This window comes from Athene cunicularia, assembly GCF_003259725.1.
Source record: "Athene cunicularia isolate RWA chromosome 2 unlocalized genomic scaffold, athCun1 chr2_part1, whole genome shotgun sequence".
In the NCBI taxonomy this organism is placed as follows: domain Eukaryota; kingdom Metazoa; phylum Chordata; class Aves; order Strigiformes; family Strigidae; genus Athene; species Athene cunicularia.
The window spans coordinates 44,784,102-44,804,609 of NW_020799095.1; the positions used below are offsets into that span (position 1 = coordinate 44,784,102).

The 20,508-nt window shown below is 38.6% G+C and overlaps 1 protein-coding gene across 2 annotated transcripts in view; it reads right to left on the reverse strand.

Annotated features, from left to right (window-relative positions):
* DPP6 (dipeptidyl peptidase like 6) overlaps positions 1-20,508 on the reverse strand; it is a 327,308-nt gene that overhangs the window by 87,931 nt on the left and 218,869 nt on the right. For both annotated transcript variants that reach the window (XM_026841734.1, XM_026841733.1), the window contains exons 7-8: positions 19,859-19,940; positions 2,602-2,722 (exon numbers count right to left, since the gene is read on the reverse strand). In XM_026841734.1, coding sequence (XP_026697535.1) covers positions 2,602-2,722; positions 19,859-19,940 — 203 coding nt within the window. The remainder of the gene's footprint in view (positions 1-2,601; positions 2,723-19,858; positions 19,941-20,508) is intronic.

The following is a 20,508-nucleotide window of genomic DNA, read 5'->3' on the forward strand; positions in this document are numbered from 1 at the left end:
TTCAGCAACAAAAAGAGCATGCAAGGGAAGAGGAGTGAGCTGAACTCTCTGTGATCCCGTTTCAGCATTTCTCGCAGCTTCTTTGCAGACTATCTGCTGGAGACGGCTGCACAGATGGAATGAGATTTCTACATATGCTCAGCATTCATCTTGGTAGCTCGCTGAGACGGCGACAGCGCAAACAAACATGGGTCTGAGCATCCTCCCCAGCTCTGTTAGGGAGGTGGAGAAGACACATCTGTAAATGTCTGTGGGAATGGGGGAAGAGGAAAAATAGCCTTGAGGTGGTAAATCCCGATCCTTGCCCAGACGTCAAGTGATTCCAATCAGGTGAATCTGGATTTAAAATGTTGTTTGTTTATCCTACTGAAGAGGAGGCACCCCAAAAGAGGAGAGAATTTAGAAAAACAATGGTGCCAGTAGCAGTGTGTCGGCAGAGCATCTCAGCTGCTGCTAGGGTAAAACTTCAGCCTCACTGACAACAATACCTGGATTTCCATGGACTCCAGTGGGGGGATGTCATCCATCTCCCAGCAGTCCTTACCCATTTACCACCACACAATACTCCATTTCTTCTTGTATCCCACTCCATCCATGCATGCAGAGAGCCAACATCTGAACACTGCAGAACCATACAATCCTGGGACCCCACAAATCGTTCATGCATCTGCCATGAGTTCTCAGTGCTGATTCTGGTCCCAGATTCACCTCCACAAGGACTGCCCAAGTAACGTAGTGCAAGAAAAGGAGCTCAGCTCACACAGTCCAGCTCTGGATTTAATTTTGGATTCTGCACCCCAGCACTTGGGAACATTTATATGTCAGGTTTTACTGTGGGCCCTTCTACACCTTGCTTGTGAAGAAAGAGAAGTTTTACTTCGATATAAACTGTTCTTGGACACAAAGTGACAATTCCAAAGGGCTGTTTTATCCTTATTTCTGTAAAACGTACTCCCAGTAAATAGCAGGTTCAGTGGTCCTACTCTACATGCTGCTGAGGGGTTACAGAACCTTGCTTCATGCATTCATTTCTTATCCCAACACATTAACATAAAGTTAACAAGGAAGTTGTTCAAGGACAAACCTGAAAGACAATGTCAGCCAAGAAACTGCCTGAGCAATCCCATAATTGAATAAAAATATGCGTCAGCAAAACAAGTGTCATCACAGGCTTGCTGGCGTGCTTGGAGTTCACCAGCTTGACAAACTCCTCTCAGCATGGTGCTGTGTGGGGACTCTATGACAAGACCTTATGTACTAAATGATGTTTATCAGCAAAATACAGGTACTAATATGCACCTTTGACCTCCAGAGCGAAACAGGCTTGCCCGCAACTTCAGCAACAAATTAATAAATAAAATTAAAGAAAATAAGCATTTTGTAACTTCTTAGCCACTCCTGTGGTTACAACATGCTTCACAAGGAGGACATTCACTTGCAAATATTCAGTGGCATAGTGTAAACACACATGTAAATATCAAAAATAATCTAATCCATCTTATTTTTCCACTGATGCGTTTGATGAGTTTGTATACTGGTTTATGGGACCAGCTTCTCTGGGAGTGGCAAACAAAATAGTTCATTTTAATTCCCCCACTTTTGAGTCCAATGGCCTCAGCTTAGCTGTGATACAGAGTAATTTATGGAGTGATTCATATTTTTACACCATTTAATGGCGAACAGCATTTCACAACATATTCTGTTCCATTAAGCCTCAAGGAAGCTGGGAGCAGGCAACAGGGCAGAGTTAACAGACGTATCCAGACATTTCTTTTTCTAGAGATAAGAAAAGCTTGGGACTGTGCTGGGACCTACAGGAGAAAACTTTAGAGGGAAAATGTGTCACAATACGTTGTGTGCATGTTTCATGTATATATATGCTATATATTTTTTCAAATTTTAATTCAGAAAAGTATTAGCTTAAAAGCCTATAATATCCCCCCAAAGAACTGAGGATGGCTGGGATCCTTTCCTAAGCTAGTGAGCAGGTGAGATTATTTTGCAAGGAGCTGCTCACAGACACCTAAGGGACCATTTGCCAGCTGAAAGGCCCAAAGTGAAGCAGTGCTCCAGTGATGACCCTATACACCATCAGGCCCATTTTCAAGGGAAAGAAGCCAATTACTGTGAGGACCTGTTTGCTTTTTAAAAATTTGTAGGCAGCAAGATCTGAGCATCTTCCAGAGCCCACCTAGTGCTGTAGAAAACAACCAATCAAGTAAAATTCTTTCCTCACTTCTTCTTTTGAAATAAAACCTCTTTTCCTCCCCATTTCTGTCCTTTTCTGTGATTTGAAACTGGCCCATCTATGAGTGATTGCAGGTGCCATTAAATAATGAAGCAGTTCTGTTCATTAAAGCTTGGTGATTTATTACCTTTGGACTAAGGGAAAGAAAAACAGCCTGAAAACAGAATTCTTACATCATTTCACATTATTTCCAGTCCAGTACTTCAGACAACTGTCAGAATAGCAGATTTTCAGCTCCGAGGTCCACCAGTCCCCAGAAATGCAATGCTGAATGTCTAATTCCAGCCAGTTCTGTAAACCTAGAGTATAACGTAAACTCATAACTAACTGCTGCCCTAAATGTCATGTCCTACCTTCATACAGCCAGTCGCTGAGCCCATTGAAAATAACACCTTCCTTTCCTGTGGAGACCACTCGGATGGCTTGTTTCCCCACATGGGCACAGTAATAGATGTTATTCTCAAAGATAAATATCTGATTTGAAGGGAAAAAGAAAGAGAGAACAGCATTAAGCAGTGGCTCCATTATAAAATGTTGCATTTTGCTTTTACAATAATTGGCAGTACAAAATCACATATCACATTTTTATAGCGTATTTTGTCAAAAAAGGATTTCCACAGCTTGCTTCCAATGCCATCAACTAACAGAAAGATGATAATTTACAACAAACTGAAGCCTTGGTCCTTTGATACAAGCTTTATTTTTCTTGCTCCTGTCTTCATTTCAGAAATTGAACAGTGCAGTTAGAAGGCATGAAATGAAGAATGCCATTGCTCAGCATTTTGAAGAAGTGGTCCAGGACACAGTAGCAGTTTGCAGAGCTGATGTTGATGCTATGTGGTGACTGAACTGACTACTGGAAATTGCTTCTTGCTTGTTTCCAGCTGCTCCTGCTTCCTTAAAACACAGCTGGCACTCTATTAAATAAATCTGAATCCAATTTTTAACGCAGATCCAACAAGACAACATGTATTATTGAATAGGGGGCAGTCTATGTGACTGGAGCACACTGGCCAAGAAAGCACAAGAAGGCTGGTCTTTCAGCTGGGGAGCAGGTGCCACATGCTCCATGGACCCAAAGCGATGTGCTAGACCTTCCACCCTGCCCCAGTCCCCAGGTCACCTTCCTACAGGAACCAGAGTGGATGGGAGAAAGGCACCCTTGGGGTCTCACCTCCTTGCCAGCATGGATGCAGCTGCCATAACTCCCAGCCTATCTTTGGTAATCTTTCCCCTCCTGTTGCAAAAATCTAGTGGGTTCAGGTTGCTGAAAGATTACATAACCAAAATGTTACAGGACCTCACAGCTCCTCGGGAGGCCAAGGGCGGATCCACACCAAGGATCACTGTCAGGTACCTGAGCCTGTCTCTGCAAATGCCTGCTCACACCCCTGGTGCTGTCTCTGGGAAAGAAAGTGCATCTTGGAGAGGAATTTATAAATTTCTTACCAATCATAAAAATTTCAATTCAAGATTGTCAGGAAAGGAACCTAACATAAGACTCCCAAATAAGCCTTATGGGTTTTTTTAAAGCTAATTTCATGCAAGTTGTTAGATCTACTGTTATGAGAATGCTTTCAGGAATCAAGTTGTTTATTTAGTTGTTGAAGTGCTGATCAGTGAGAAAAACTTCAACCAGATATTTAAAAGAATATTGTTCCATGGCATCAGCCTTTATCATCTGGTTAAATGCTTTATTCTGTGTTTTGCTGACATTGATGACACAGATCCTGTCCTCCTCTCATCCCAAAGTGAATTGCATCCTGCTCGAAGTAGCACTCTTGTTCTAAAATATTTTTAAACTCCATTCATACTGCAAAGAAGTACTGAAGAGGGTATCAGAAAGCCATTTAGACTGAAAGAAAAACCATTAATATTATTTAGTAGATATTTACAGATGGGGTTTTATACACTTGAAGATATTGGAATAAATGTTAGGTATCTTTACCATGATACTAGAATGACATTTCTCATGTTACACTTATGACAAGACAGAACTGGGAAAAATATTTGCTTTCAGCTTCTGTTTCACATCCTATTATGGTACGTGTTTCACCTAAAGATGAGCTGGAGAGATTCCAGAAGAAAGTACATATCCTAATTGAATTTTGGCAGCAGTTATTGTGAGTTTGCCTAAAGGTAAAAAGTGTGACTGAAACTGTAGCTTGCTTTTATTCCTTTTAAACTAAGAAAAATTGCATCCAATTAATATTTTTTGAAAGCAAAAACATGTTGTGGAAGATACTACATTCTCCTTCCTACCTTGATTTTCAGTAAGCAAAGGAGCCAGAGGAGGGATGCCAAGTAAAGAATGTGTTAGCTAGTCTGCATATGGGAGGGTTGTTGAAGCTTAAATGCACATAAAAATCAGGAGGACTAAACAGAATTAGATACTTCGGACACAGACAAATCCAAATCTGTGTCCAAGAGGTAAACATGCTGAGGATGCTTGGGTGGGGGCTCTTCTGTGACAGGCACACAATCAAGTGGAGTTATTCAAGTGATGCAACCCTTCCCTTGCCCAGATTCTCACAGCAAGTGAGGGTTTTGCAGTATTTTGTACTGTATTCAATTTTAAATGAATTAACTGGAAAAATAAAGGTGATTGACAACCTGTTCCTGTCCTTCATTTTGTAAAGCATTGCAATGTTTTCTGTCTTCACTGTTTTGTCTTTCAAAGCTTCATTGCACTAATCAGGCTGCATAAGGTATCCAGTAGCTGCAATGGAAAAATAATACAGTACTCTAACTTCAAACTGTCTCCCATATAATTTGGAGTCAAACTGCAGCACCTCATAGAGAATTTAAAATTATCCTCCCAACTACAGTGCCTTGTACCCTAAAAATGTCAACCATAATCAAGATAAAAGATAACTGAAGCAGCACGAGGAATATTTCTGTGTAATGTATCTTATAAATTAAGAAAAAGCTTTTGAACTTGCGTTATTCATCAAAATGAAATGTCTTTGGATTACATCACATTCTGGGTTAGAAATACCTACATAATATTTTGTACTGTTTTGGTTTTATGACATCAGAGCAGTGCTTTCTATCAAATGATCACAATCCTTTCAGCTAATGAGAGGATAAGAAAATTTAGCAAAGAAAAATAATTTTAAAATGCATGGACATCACTTTCCCATTATTTTATGTTTGCTTTAGTTCTAGACTGATGTAATATGACAATAGAAGGGGTCAAGCTCAGTTTTATGCCTCTTTGTACAGGAGACAAAGACCAGATCCAAAATTTCTGGTGTCTTCTCTTTTGGTGTGCGTATTTGAGCAAGACTTTCCCCCCAACATTCTTGCAATATATATGCCTTTTATCATGGACAGCACATGAAGTCCAACACTGCACACAGCTAATGGCATGGAAAACACCGTGTCTGTTTTCATCAGGACACTTTCAATGCAGAGAAAAGAGAAGATATTCTGAAAGAAGCAAGAAGGATGGAAACATCCATACATAAATTGAAGAAACTGAAATTGCTAGTTCCATAGCATAAACAAGGAAGACAAAAGCTCTGCAAGATAATGCAGAGGAAACAGAAATTTCTCCAAAACAACAAGGAAACCAATGAAACCTAGAAGAAAGCTGCTTGAAAGCGGATAAAAATATTTTTCCTAATGAAATCAGAATTCATGCGTGGAACTCCTTGCCACTGGATGTAACAGAAGACAAGAATTTCACTCTGGATGCTGTAATAGATGCCCAAAAGATGAAATACCTCACAAAAATAATTGGAACATCCAGGGGGATTAAGATAAAGTTGTTGTTATTTAGTTGTTGGGGTTTTTTGTTGTGTTTTGTTTTTTTTTTTTACCAAATGCATTCACTTAATCCAAGGGTAATAAAAATCAATGGGGATTTTGCTGTTGGCTTTATGTGGCTCAGGATGTCACCTCAAACTTCCAGCATAAGATACAACCCCTTTAGCCTCAGGTATCAACACATCACTAACTCATGTAAGCTGAGAAGAAATCTCTGCCTGTTTGCTACTTGTACTAGAACTGATTAGTTCAAATCATTTGACATTCCTGTGTGACACAACTAATATTGGAGAAAAAATACTAGACTGGTTGGACCACAATCCTGAGACAGGGAGAGAATTTTAAGTCAAAAATTAAATATTTATCCAGTAAGATAAATTTATACAGTAAGGTAAATGTTTAAACTAACAACAAAATAAACTTAATTCACTTAAAATATACAAATGCCTTAAAAACACTGTTTGATTTAAGGAGGATTCATTTAAAATGTTTTTGCAACTGCTTAAGGGCTTCTCAGGTAATGTTCTCTACCAAACTGACCCAGAGTGGTATTAAGTAATTATGCTACAGTAATAAAAATACTATTCCTTTTAAATGGATTAATTTATGGACCTTTTCAGGAATCTAGTGAAAATAATCTCTTTAAGACCACACAGTAACCAAATATTTTGAGTGGATGAATACTACACCTCCTTTTACAGTTCAACCCACCTTCCTTCCAGCCAAAGAGGTGAGTGAAAGTCCTATTTCTTCACAGACCAAGAGAAAATAAATTCATATATATTAACCTGCATTTTTACTCCTTCTATTTATTTTCCCTCTGTAGGGTGGAATTCTAAGTATATGTTCTCTTTACCCCATCATTTCTAACACGTATAACTTGTCAGCTGAACGAGCGGCATCACTCAAACTTAGCATCTCCAAGAATAAAGTTAATGCCTGGATGCTTACTACTTTAAATTATTAGCACATTGCAGAAGCATGAATGTTTCCTACACATTAGAAAGCAGCCTTCCACACTACAAGGCCAGCCCACAGAATTTAACTATGAGAGAACAGTTAACATGGAAAGGTTGGCCATTTAATGTGGAGAGTTTGGTCAACAAGAACTGGCCTTCATGTATAGACAGGAACAAAGTCTTGCCTTGACACTGTTTTAAATTCCAAGTCAGTCCAACCTTCCTTGGAGTCTGAAAAAAACAGTCACAAAATGTGGGGAAAGTGAGTGGGGAAATGTAACTACAAATCAACATGCCACTCTCTCCTCATCCAACATAATGTACTTTATTGTCTCATGTTTTTAATGTTAAAGCCTTCTGTTTTGGTTTTGTTTTTTGTTTTTTGTTTTTTTTTCTCCAAGAGTAGAAGTCTGCTCTTTTGCTGGCAAACCAGTTTTCCTGAGGGCATATTCTGCAGAATAAATAACAGATTCATTTTATAATTCTGTGCATCTCTCAGAAATGCTTATATTTAGCTTGCAGAATCTGTAAGAAATATCTGTGTAAAGGTAATTATCCATGGACTTCACTGTTGAACAAATGCACAGAGAAGACAGTCCCTACCCCACCAGCACATCATTTTAATAGAAAGAGTAGTAGTATTGTACCCATTTAACATGTAAAAATGAGAGACCAAAGATAAGACTCAGTTGTCCAAACATAGAGCCATTTTAAGCCCCTTCATGAATCTAAAACATCTGGCAGATATGATACAAGATATATGGGAAACCTTTGCTCTCACAGAGTAGCATCTAGAAGCCACATACTTTTAACACTCTTCAGCTGAGTTGCTCTAGGAACCTGTGTTTAACCAGGCAAATCCTATTTTAAATATCACACAGGAAGACTGGCAAGACCATGAGATCAATTTCAAAGCCTTAACCATAAATCATCCTTACTGTAATTTTTTCGTATCAGGTAGACTATTACAAGTTTGTGAAGACTGGGAGAGAAGAGTTCCAAACTGTGTATTGTCCTGCCATGAAGTGCATGTCTAACTGATCCATTTATTGGCAGAGTCATGGTCAGCTTTAATGTGATACTTACTTGAACTCCTATCTCCTTCTGCAAACGCAGACTACGGCTACTGTAAAATCCCTTTTCCTGAATAATAAAGCAAAATAGTTCTTGTATGTATCTCACTTTGCACTTCTGCCATTGCATATTCACAGTGTACACTGGTAGGATTCAATACTGCCTCATCTTGTGCAGGACTTTTTGTGGCCTTTTGCAGATGGCATCATCTAGTCTGCCTTAGAGGCCAGGTAGACTCAGCAGAGATGCAAGTACCAATGAAGACACAGAGGAAGATAAAATCTCCCTAACTTCAGGGATTATCCTCCAGCAGCTTTTGCAGTGTGCTGGGTACTCTGAAGTCCAAATAAAGTCAGACAATGCAGTTCATCTAAGTTAGGTATCTTATCTACCCCTTCCACTGAGTACAAACAGCCAACAGCCAATGTCAGATGCCTTCATCCACTCAAACTCTGCTCCATTAGCTCTTTGAGGGTCACAAGCATGCACTCAGACCATCAGTAGATTAACATGGGAATAAAAAAAATGAAAAGCATGGTGAAAACAATCTTGGAGAAAAGACCATCCTCCCTCCCAGATTTACTGATAAACCAGACTCTGGCTTCCTCATGCACATCCTTCAAAGTCTCCGAAAGCCCTCACCTTCTGCTGCAGGACAGTGCAGCCCCAAAAGCAGGACTGTAGCATATGTTCAATGACTATCACCTTGATGCTGTTGCTCATAGTCCCAACCCCATCCAAGTCCTTGGGCTCTTCTATCTAAACCCCAATCACATGAAATTTCTTAAGCAACAGCCACCCATTTCACCACATAAGACCTATCAGAATATATGCGGGCAAATTAAGTTAATCATTTTAGGTAAATCCAGATTTCTGTAAGGTTAGGCAGTCCTTGAATGGTGCAGGACCACATCACTCTGATATATAAATGGGGATTCAACTGCTTGAAATCAATCTACATACAATTTAAGGTTCCTACCTACTTTCTGTCAATTATCTCTTCAGTCAAGAGTGCATGTGAATATTTGTATTGGGTTTACATGTCAAGTTTTGGTAGCAGCAGGGGAAGGAGGGCTGCAGGGGTAGCTTCTGTGAGAAGACACCAGGAGCTGTCACTGTGTTGAACAGAGCCAGTTCCAGATGGCTCCAAGACAGACTCACCGCTGGTCAAAGCTGAGCCCAACATCCATGTTAATAGTGTCTTTGTGACAATATATTTATAAAAGGGTAAAACCACTGCAACAGATGTGAGAGAGGAGTGAGAAAATGTGACAGAAACAGCTCTGCAGACACCAAGGTCAGTGAAGGAGGGGGAGGAGGTGCTCCAGGCTCTGGAGCAGAGATTGCCCTGCAGCCCGTGGTGCAGCCCATGGTGAGGCAGGCTGTGCCCCTGCACCCATGGAGGTTAACGGGGGAGCAGAGATCCACCTGCAGCCTGTGGAAGCCCTCATGCTGTAGCAGGTGGGTGTGCACTGAAGGAAGCTGCAGACCCTGGGCAGCCCAAGCTGGAGCAGGCTCCTGGCAAGACATGTGGCCTGTGAAGAAGAGCCCAGTAGGATTTCTGGCAGAACCTTAAAATTTTTTAACTTCCATTCATTTTTTTGTGGTGTCAATAGGAACGTTTTGTGCTGAACTGTGTATTAACTATCTAGATATTTATAAGGTGTTAATATATCACATTGGTCTGAAAGCCTCAGGAAAATATTTCCAGGGTTTCGAATTTTCATATCATGACTATAAATCGTTTTGAGCACGATCAAGCTCTTCCTGAAAATGGACACAGAGGAGACCTCTTCCTTCTCCCCTCCATTTCTAGCGCTCTCTAATTCCATACAAATATTTTGGACATAGCCCTTCTCAAGCCAGTTTTGTTCTTCCATTGCCATACAAAACCTGGAAGCTGAGGACAGTGAAAATTAAAAACTGCAAAGAGAGAAAGATTCCCTGCTGTTTTGTCCAAGTTAAATCTTGTCCTTACCACATGGAATTAGCATGCCCATCCTTGTCCATGCAGCATCTTGAAACAGATATGATAATTGTGTTTTCACTTTGAAATATCAAGGAAATCTGACAAGCATTGTACCGGAAAGGTCTTGGCATTTTGCAGTTATCATTCTTACATCAACTGCAGCAGAAAAATGTGTGATCAATTCAAAATCACTTCTAAAGCTTGTTGCTGATTGACTATGCATTATTTAATGAATACTCTGCCAATTTCTTCTTTTGAATCTCATAAAATGAAAAGTTTGATGTTCAAATAGCTAAGTTCTTAAAAAAGGGTAATAAAGCCATAAACTGCTTCTCACCATCTTACATAATAAGAGCTAGTATTTTAATTAGGCTTTTTTTTTGGTTGCCATTTAAATATAGCTTGATAGCAAGTGGAAAAAAAATGTAAGACAAAAAACTTCAAAATATTTTCATTTTCTCTATCAAATGGTTCATGTCTGCAATTTAGGAAAGAGATAGATAACAATTATGATGGAGGAATGAGATGTAGAATTTTTAAATCAACTTTTTTTCTTTGCAAAACCAAAATGTCATTATTAGAAGTGGTGATGAAGCAATAAAACTCTTCCACACAATCAACACTTTGCAGAGAATCACATCTTGATAAATTATTGACAGAAAAGGCTACAGTTCATTTTTTCATACCAGGGTTTCTTTAATTCAAAGAAAGAAGCTAACTCCTTACCAAGCCAAGGATTTAGAAGACATAGCAGTTTCTGAAGGTATGCAACAAATAGATAAGGTTTACTTTAATTCAACTTTACCCTGCCCAGGGATGGGCAAAGGTGGCATACAGACCAAAGCAAGGCCTATATCAGTTTTAAAATGATTCTGCAGGAAGGCTTTCAGGACAACAAAACTGAAAACACCCCAGCGGACCACTAAAACCAGAGAATACAGTAGTACAGCTTGATGCATGTAACAACTGTGCTGATCCATAAACACATCAAAACCAGTATTCATGACTTCTCATTGGAGATCGAAGGCTTGTACGCATCTGGTATCAGTAGTATAAGAGATTAACTGCATGGAAATCAATACAGTGAAAGGAAATGTAATTGATTCTGCAACGGAAAACTGTCAGAGTTACTGTAAAAGACAAATGAAAAATCTGTTGCCTTCAGTGGCTTTGATTGCATATCTAGAAAAAGAGGTGCAGAAGAGTCATCACTTGTAGATTGTGGAGATCTCCCAATTTTAGCCATCTATCTTGGAAACTGCTAATATGCCTTGTAAAATAAACATTAAGAACTTAGTTTTGGTTTCATCGCACATGATCAGCAAAGACACTAGGGAGTCGGAGAGAATGGAAAAGCATTCTTTCATGCATAGAAATATCCTCTATTTCTATGAGCAGTGTCCTGGCCTCATTTAAGACCTCTTCAGAGAGCATATAGCTCTCCATGTCGGTTAGGAAAATCAAAGCTAGTCTGGAGCTGAATTCAGTGAGGTACATGAAGAGCAATAAGAATGGCTTTGTAAATTAGCAGCAAAAGAAAGTCTAGGGAAAATACAGATCTGCTGTAAGTAATATTATTTAAGTATGAAGTATGTTCTCCAACACCTATATATTGCAATTACATGTTAGGAACAGTTAAGGTTTTTCTAAGATTAGCAATCTTACTAAATCATGTTTGTGGAGTGTATACAGTATTCAGTAAAGTCTGGAAACCTTTTCTCCAAGAAATGATAAAGCTCCCTTTAGAAAGCTGAAGAGTTTGTAAGATCTTGTGGTTTTTACGGTCTTTAGAGACAATCCAGAATTGGCAAAACTGATACTCGAGATAAAAGTCCCATATAATGGACTATAGGAGTAATGACTGAATTCTATGATCTAGAGTCACATTCCGTTTAAATCAGGCACAGAAGAGATTTTTTTGCCTTGCTTCTCCCAGCTTAAGTCTTTAAGTGCATTAATATTCTTCTCAGTCTTCTACAAGCTTCTCCACATTTTTGACATTGCATCATTACAAATGCTGTGTATTTCCATTTGTATTCTGTGAGCAGGCTAGCCCACAACATGTACAGATTCTGATTGCACCTAGAATCTGCCAGAGTCCAATGAAAGAAGCAATTATCATGATTCTGGAGATCTGGAGATTTAAAAATATATGTTTCAATACGTTGTCCTATTTTCTGTTCTTCAGTGAGAAGAAGAGGGTTTATTTCACCTCAACAAAGAGAACCATGTCTTCTTGGATTTCCTTGCCCTGGACTCTAATGGGGTTATTTTAATTTATAACTGCCTTGATATATTAAAGAATTTATCAGTAAATGTACCATTTAGTATGGAACTCTGATTCTGCTTTTAAATTCTGCTTGATGGATTATCTTGTATTCTGTAACCTAGTATTGCTGATGGTTATGTAGGGCATCACTACAAATTAGATTATTTAATGTGAGATGACAGAGTCTTTCATTTTAAATATTTTATTGTGTTATAGAATGAATATTTGGCTAAGGAGAGCAGATATTACTTGTCAGCATAAAGAAACTGGCAGCTGAGATTCAGGGTTCCTCCAGGTACACATCTGACCTTGGACAGTCAGCTAGTCAATGTAATATTCCTTTTTAATACAATGTTTAGTAATAGGAATGATCAGCATGTATTCCAGGAGCTGAAGAGTAGAGCTAACAGAACTATTCCTGAAGCTTTCTCATGGGTCTGATGAATGGCAGTTTCTGGGGAAGGAGAGACCACTGCCACAAATGAAGGTGAGCTTAGGTGGCATCTGTATCCCTTAGATGGCACTGCTTAGTCCTGCTTGTCGTGCATCCTAACATGTATCACATAATCATACTCTCACCAATTACTAAAGTAAAAGGTAACTATTTTCATGGCACAAAATAGCACCTTTCAAAAAAACCCACTCTTCGATAAACAGTTATTTCAATGGACATCATCTACCAACAACCATTTTGTAAGATGCCAGAAACCCTTCTGCACAGACCTAAAATAGATGCTTCTAGCTGTTAGATCTCTGAAATGAAAAATGCCCTTAACAAAAGATACAGGTTCAATATCCATAAAGTACAATTGAAATTAAAGGAATATCAACATTTTAGACCTCTGTAATAGGAGGGAATTATTTGCAGTGGAACTCACCCTATACTAGAGTTGTCCTCTTAGGAATTTTGGATTTTATGCAACTGCAGTAGCACATAATGTAGTGTGGTAACATATAAAGGAAGAGAATTCAGCTTGCCCTATAGTGCAACGAAACAATTGCTCTAAGCTAGCAAGTCCATCAATGCATGCATCTCCTGTAGGTACATACTTGGTTTTCTTAATGCAGAGTGTAAATGTCCACAACATTTTATATATTAATGCTGTAAATCCACTGTAAGGTAGGAATATATTGCCATCTTCATGCTGTAACTTACCCAGAAAACAAGGTGACATGTATGAAGTCACAGAGGAAGCCTAAGGCACTCTGTCACCTACAGGGGCAATGTCCTACACCCTACATCATCCTATGTCTCATATTTGGATGTAAAAGCAGTAAATTTCTCTGATTTATTGGTAAAACTTCTATAGCAAACAATAAATTGCATTTTTTCCTCTGAAATCTTTCACACCCACAAAAAGAGCAACAGCTTATTTACAAGAAAATCACCTGTATCTTCTTTCAATAACATTTATTGTAGCATCTTCAGTTATCTTAAATATTTTGCTCTTTTGCCTCTGATGAAAATGCAGTACAAAGATTGCTGAGATGGGAAGGGACACAACTGCTCTCAGCAGAGCTCCATAACACTGACTAGGCCAAAGCTTCCCTTTGGTGAACAAGGACCAAACACATCAAGCCCACTGATGCCAAAGGAAATTACAAGGATGCGCAAAAATAAAAACAGGACACTACTGCCACTGTAACCAAAGAGCAGAGCATCAAAGGAAAAAACGGACACAACACTTTTCCAGTGGAATTCTTTGAATAAAATGGGAAGATAGAGAGAAGGGAGAATCCCTAACCAGAATAACCTGTCTAGGTATTCAGTCTAAGTGTAATATGTCTTACTGGGGTTTTCCTAAAAAAAATATTCTGACATTGGAAGAGGGGATGAGGGGGAGACAGCACATTGTTATTCTGAAACTCCTGTTTTCCCAGAATTCAGGGACCATGTAAAAAGCTGCCTGAATATGCTTCACCATGCTTAAATAGGGCTTATATAGACATTAGGAAGAGGGTCTTTTTCTTCCTTGAAACTAGCAAGATAACCAAGCCAGAATAATTACATACAGCAGACCACAGCTAAATATTGATTCAGATGTCATTGGAAAAATGAAAAGGTGAGAGAACAGCTTGAAAATAATGATGTAAAAATCTATGAAATAATGGTGGAGACAAATAGACCTACAGCAATTATACACACAGCAGTTCAAAAGTTCTGTTGGATTAGGAACAACAGCAGATGATTCAGTACCTCCTGTGAAAATGGTTCTCCTCACTTTATATCTATGCAGCCCTTTTGCCTAGAACTAAACTGGCATGACAGCACAAAATCAGGTGAGGATAAACCTGCTAATTAGAGGAGTCACTCCAGGTGTCATCACTTAGTCAGTTTTTTTGCATCTAGATATTCTAGTTGGCAAGACATTTTTCTTAACTGTACTGCACTTTTAAAACAGTAATATGTATGACAATAAGCTGTTTACCAGCATGAGCATTCACTGTTTGATGGCACCAGCAAAGCCCTAACATAGTAGGGGCTGAAAGACTTTTCCTCCTTTTTTCCCCAGCATTTGCATTTCACTGAGATTGAGATTTCTTAACGTAACCTCTGCACCTGCTTGTGAAACATAACTTCTATTACCTTTGAACCGATTATACACTTCATTGCTGCATAATCTACAGGAATAAAAGTTAGTATTGCTGCTCCAAAAGACTTGACACTGGAAAAGGTTTATTGACTATAAACGCAGGAGAAACCCATTTTGACCATTCTCTGGGGTTGCAGTAAGTGCAAGGGCATACAAAACTTTGGGCAAGTATGATCCTCTTCATGTATGTTTTTAGTACTTTAAAGAAATAGTGGAAACAGTAGAAGACTGACTTACCAGGAGAACCTCAAAAAAAATGTTTCTCTTTGCTGAAGAATAAATACTATGATCTATGAGAGAGGTTTTTTTGAATTATAACTGCTGCCTCTAAAGTTGTGCAGAACTGCTTCTCACAGCATCTGATGTGTCACCTTTATCATTAGTATCTGTCAGGGCTGTTACAGATTCTGATTTAGGAGAAAAAAATCGGAAAATAGCAGCACAGCAGAAGTTCTTCTGCTTTTGAAACTGGAGCTCAACAACTCCTGTGAACTGCACTTCAGTGCTGACAATGCAGGCAAATATTCACTGCACATTATTAGAGCAGTCCTACTGCTTGCTCCTTCTTTTTGACAATAGGGCCCATGTATATAACTAGTTTGTCCTTACAGTACATATTTTGAACCTGGATGTGCTCGTTTTGGGATAACTTACATAACAGCCTCCTGAAAAGCTTCAGGTTTTTTTAATTCCTTGAGCACTTCAGCTACAGATAAGCATTAGACAGTAGCAGTCCCTGACTTCAGCCATGCTGCCAAGCAAACCAGCAAAGGAAACCTCTTCACACTGTACTTATTTTTCTTGATAAATAGAGGGGTCCAAGACTGTCAGGCACACAAGTTTTGTGGAAACTGAGTTCAGGGTCATAGTAACTATTAACATTTGCGTCGATATTATTGGGGCAAATGTACCACAGAAAACTCATGTGAGCCCTCTGCATGTGGGCAGAACCTTGCTCTAAAAGATGTAATGTGATGAAACTGATAAAACATTCTAATAAGATTAATTAACAGAAGGTTTTTTGTGCCAGAATTGAAACTCCAAAAGTGGGTAGCTGTTGAGTCATAAATGGCAAGATGAGAAAAAGAGAGGAAGTCTAAGGAGTCAAGATTTTTACAAAGATAACCACACACAAATCAGGGCAAAGACTTAACCTTAAGACTGCTTTGCAATTCTATAATGCCACCAACATCCTCATATTGCTAGAAAGTATGCCACAGACTGTTTGAGGATAATACAGCCTATTCACTGAAAACCACCAAGCACCGTGCTGAATGCCTGTAAGCTGATGCCGTCAAATACCAGGGGGACACTGGGCTGTCAGGTGCACCATGAAAAGGATGGGTTTTCATAGACATTTTGCATAGTCATTTACACCCACAAAGAAGTGACTATATCACACTGCTATTCCAATTTAATTCACTCATTCTACAAAGGCATTAATGATGGCTCACGTCATAGCACAAATGAGAGGAATGAGCCTTTTAATAACAGCCACCTTTAAGAAACGTGTTCCCTCTTGCACTGAAGTTAGTGTCTCTCCTTCTGTTGACTCAGGAGCTCATACTGGTAAGGGCCCAATTCTTCCACCAGTTTTGGAAGATTTAATTTGTTAAGACATTGACTGAGATCTGAGAAAGGCTGAAGCATTTTTCTTAGGTGCCAGAGTGAGGGATTTTTTGCATTCTGATCTTCTGACATAGATTTTCTCAGATCCAATATCTGCCATTATTTATACAGCTCTGTTGGCATGTGTGGCATTCTGCAGGGTAGTAAGAAGTCAAGAACCATGCTCTGAGGAGTTAATCATCTAAAAATTGGCATATAACTTAATGAGTAAGGACAAAAGAAAACAAGATAAACAGAAAATTGCTCCTGGGAAAGTTCCATCGTTTATTTTTAAGCACAAAGAATGCAGATCATTCAGGCTTCTTCTGTTTCAGATTTGTTTCTTTTTTGAATGATTACACATGCAAGAAAGAAAGAGGTCAGACACAGTGACCAAAAGTTCCCCTAGGAAGAATGAAATAAAATTACAAAGGGAATAAAAAATTTTGGAACCAAGCCCTGTTACTCTCCTTTGTTTTGCCAAAGAAATACAAACCAGGAGATTTCAAGGAGAAAGCTTTTTATTTCCTGAAAATTTGGGTATCTTCAAGGTGATGCAAAACCCATGCCCCCTTTGCTCCCACCTTTCCTGGGAGATGTAGCATGCAGTTGGGCTGCAGACTGCAGAGGGGTGCTGCTGTGAGCACAACTGGAGCTGACACATGCTCGTGTACCTTAGGTGCAGTTGTAGGACCCCAACATGTGTTTGACCCTGTAACCACTTAGAACCAGGGAAGCTGACATATAGATCCCAGCACATTACTCCTTTCCATTCCACTTGACATTTTTTTCCCTCCTCCTCCAACAGAACCCAGCCTACATTTAGGAAGCACATTCACACTACAGACTTCAATTTTTCTCTGCCTTTGCACTCAATGTCCCCACAGAAGAAGACACAAATTTCACTGGAAATTATATTCTGGGCAATTAGTCCTGAAATACAGAACAGTGAGCACTGTATATTTTCTCTATCTCATTTATAATGCTTGTAGATATTTTTTTTTTAAAGTTTCTTTCTCCTCTGTCAATTATCTGCTGATCATTAGCTACAAATAGATTATACTGATGCATGCATAAGCCTGCTTATTTTATAAACTACACTTGTAATTTTATTTTAAGGTAAATGACTGGCAAAGAAAAGAGCAAAAAGACACATATGTTAGAGGTATGTAAGAATGCTTAAGATACCAGTGAGGTTCTCCTCACCCACCCTGATTCCAAATGCAAGAACAAGGAATACAGCTGAATTACATGCCAACAGATTTACATATTTGGAAGCTAAAAAAAAACCAAAAAAAAAACCAACCCAAAAAAACCCCAAACCAAAAGAAAAAAAGGAATATACAGAACAAATCCACTGTTGGAGGATATTTCCAAGATTCATATGGAATTCAATAGTAACAGGAATCTTTGAAGTTACTTCAAAAAAATCTGCCATGAGTCCCTCAGAAAGGACATGTACTAAACTTGATGTCTTAGGGAATTAAGTTTTTTTGATGTATATTTCTTAATAAAAATTGGTGGAAAGGGCTATCAATTATTTCAGCATTAAAGGATAAAGCTGGGAGTGAAGACACCTTCTCTTGGACTGATTACACTGTCTTGTTGTATATATAATTTGTCCATTTTGATATGAATATTTTTCTTTTCTATATAGTTATGTTACTTTGGTAGAGATGGCAATGGAGGAAGTAAATTGGTCATCTTGACTTTGGTATGAAAAATGTTAAATCTTCTTTCCAAGGTGGAAGTTAAGTACACCCATTCAGCTTGGTAAAATAACATGAATGTGAATCAATAACCTGCTGTGACTCAAGGTGCTGAAGGCAAAACTATATTAAATAGCAAAACTATATTAAATACAGGAAGATTCACTTGTGAGATGGAAAAAATCACCAACGCAACTCAATGCTACCTTTCAATTAGCAGGTGTAGCTTTCACTATACATTGTGAAGCTCAGTTTGCTAGACTTAAAATAGAAGGAGCTAGTGAACAGTGAATGAAAAAATGCTGGTCTCTTGCTTTCTCTGCCATGTCCTAAAGGTAGTCTCTAGTTTTGAACTTAATGTGCATTATCATCAATTGGCCACAAACCCAATGACAATATCACATCAGTCTTCACCAATGAATACAGAAAAAAAGAGTTTGGTCATGATCAGACCCCAATCCCTGTGAATCAGTACAAACTGCTCAGCAGTGATCTGTTGGGCAGAAGACTAAGGAATTTGAAATGGCATATGTAAGAGGATGAAAGTGGGGCATGTGTATGTGTGCAATGAAAAAAATTAACTCCTCAGAATTCATTTTTGCATAGAGGTAAAAAGCTGCTGCATCTCCATTCCTATCAGATTTGAGATCAATGATTCTCTCAAACCTGATTTTCCCAGTAAAACAGAGGAGAGACGTTTCCTGTTCCTGCGTGTTATGTTTCCTCCAACCTGACTTGCAGATCAGCAATTATAATGTCTCCTATTGCTGTTTTTTAAATCACAAAATTTGAAAACAATCTAGTTAAGGACACAGACAAAAAATCCCCAAGAGGACTGGGGACAGGAGACATGCCAGATTTTATCAGATAACAAACTTGTAAAGCTCATTTCTTGGTATAAAAATTCTATAGCAAAAAAAGAAATTGCCACTTTTTCTTTTCTTGTTACAGTGGAAAGAGTGTTTGGAATACGCAAAACCTTAATACTGGATTTGCACCAGGAAACGAAGCCAGGGGATCTGACCAGGAAATATGTGCTCTAAAAAATGAGCAAATCCAAGATGGCAGTGGCTGAGGGACAAAACATTGGAGATTTCAGGATTGTTGCAGTATGAAGGGCTCCATGAAACACAATGAATCCCTGACAAATGGGGTTTTTTTTTAAGCCAACTCTGAACGCTTTCCAGAATATACTCCTACTTTTGTCTATTTCACAAACAACTACAAGGCAAATTCAGGGCAACTCTGCTCTAGAGAGGTGCATTCTCCAAACAGAGCTGCTAATATTAAAATATCCCTAGTGCCAAGTCTGAAGATGCCCTTGTGAAGCAATGATATGCTAACTAAATCATACTGTCTATTATGTCTACAATCTGTCTGTCCAGCACTGGGAGAAGCAGTTGCATCCTCTCATAAAGTGTTCTTCCCTTCCATAAAGAGTTCTTTCTCTTTATTTTTAGATAGAATTACTTTGTAGTACATGTGTGTATTTGGGAACTTTATAAATAAATTACATGATAAAACAATGCCCAGAAAGGTGCTAGAAGTTACCACACAGGTTTCAAGAAAATAGTCAATAAAGAATTATTCTTTGTTTAGTTCCACATCATAGCAGGATGGTTTCTAAATTCATTTGCACACTTGTTCTTTCTCTTACCAGCTGTTGCCCTTTTGGACCCCAACCAGCATACTGAAGCTTTGCATTGCTGACCTCAGGGGGATACAAATTCTGGGGATCCCTGCAAAAAGAAAAAAAAAAAAAAAGATTTCAGCTTCAGAAATGTCCTTATTTCAGCTGCTTTGGAAATCCACCATGACCTCATAAGGTGTCTTTCAGCTGGAATCATCTAGTATTTTGTGCCAGATGTCAGTAGATTTTTTTAGCATAAGGTAAGCACTATACCACTAGCAAGCATTGGTAAGATCAAGTATTTAACTGACAATTTCTGTTTCTTATTAATATAAAGTTAAACACATTAGTTCCACTGCTGACTTGCCTAAGCCTTAAGAATTAGTCAAGGGATGGCAAACAAAGTAATTGTATTTATCAACACTGATGGTGTCCACAAAGGATAAACAATAATTATATTTTTGAATCACACTGCCATAAGAAAAATATAATTTCATCTTCTTCACCCTGTGGCTTTTATGCCTAATAATTTTCCTTTGAACATGACGGTGAAAAGTTTAGCAACTGTATAACAACTGCTATGCAGCCTGCCTTCGAAGGGAAAAGCTCCTATTAATACCAAGTACCTCATTTTTTTGGAAAAGAACATAAAAATGCTTTTCTTGTTCCTTCATTCA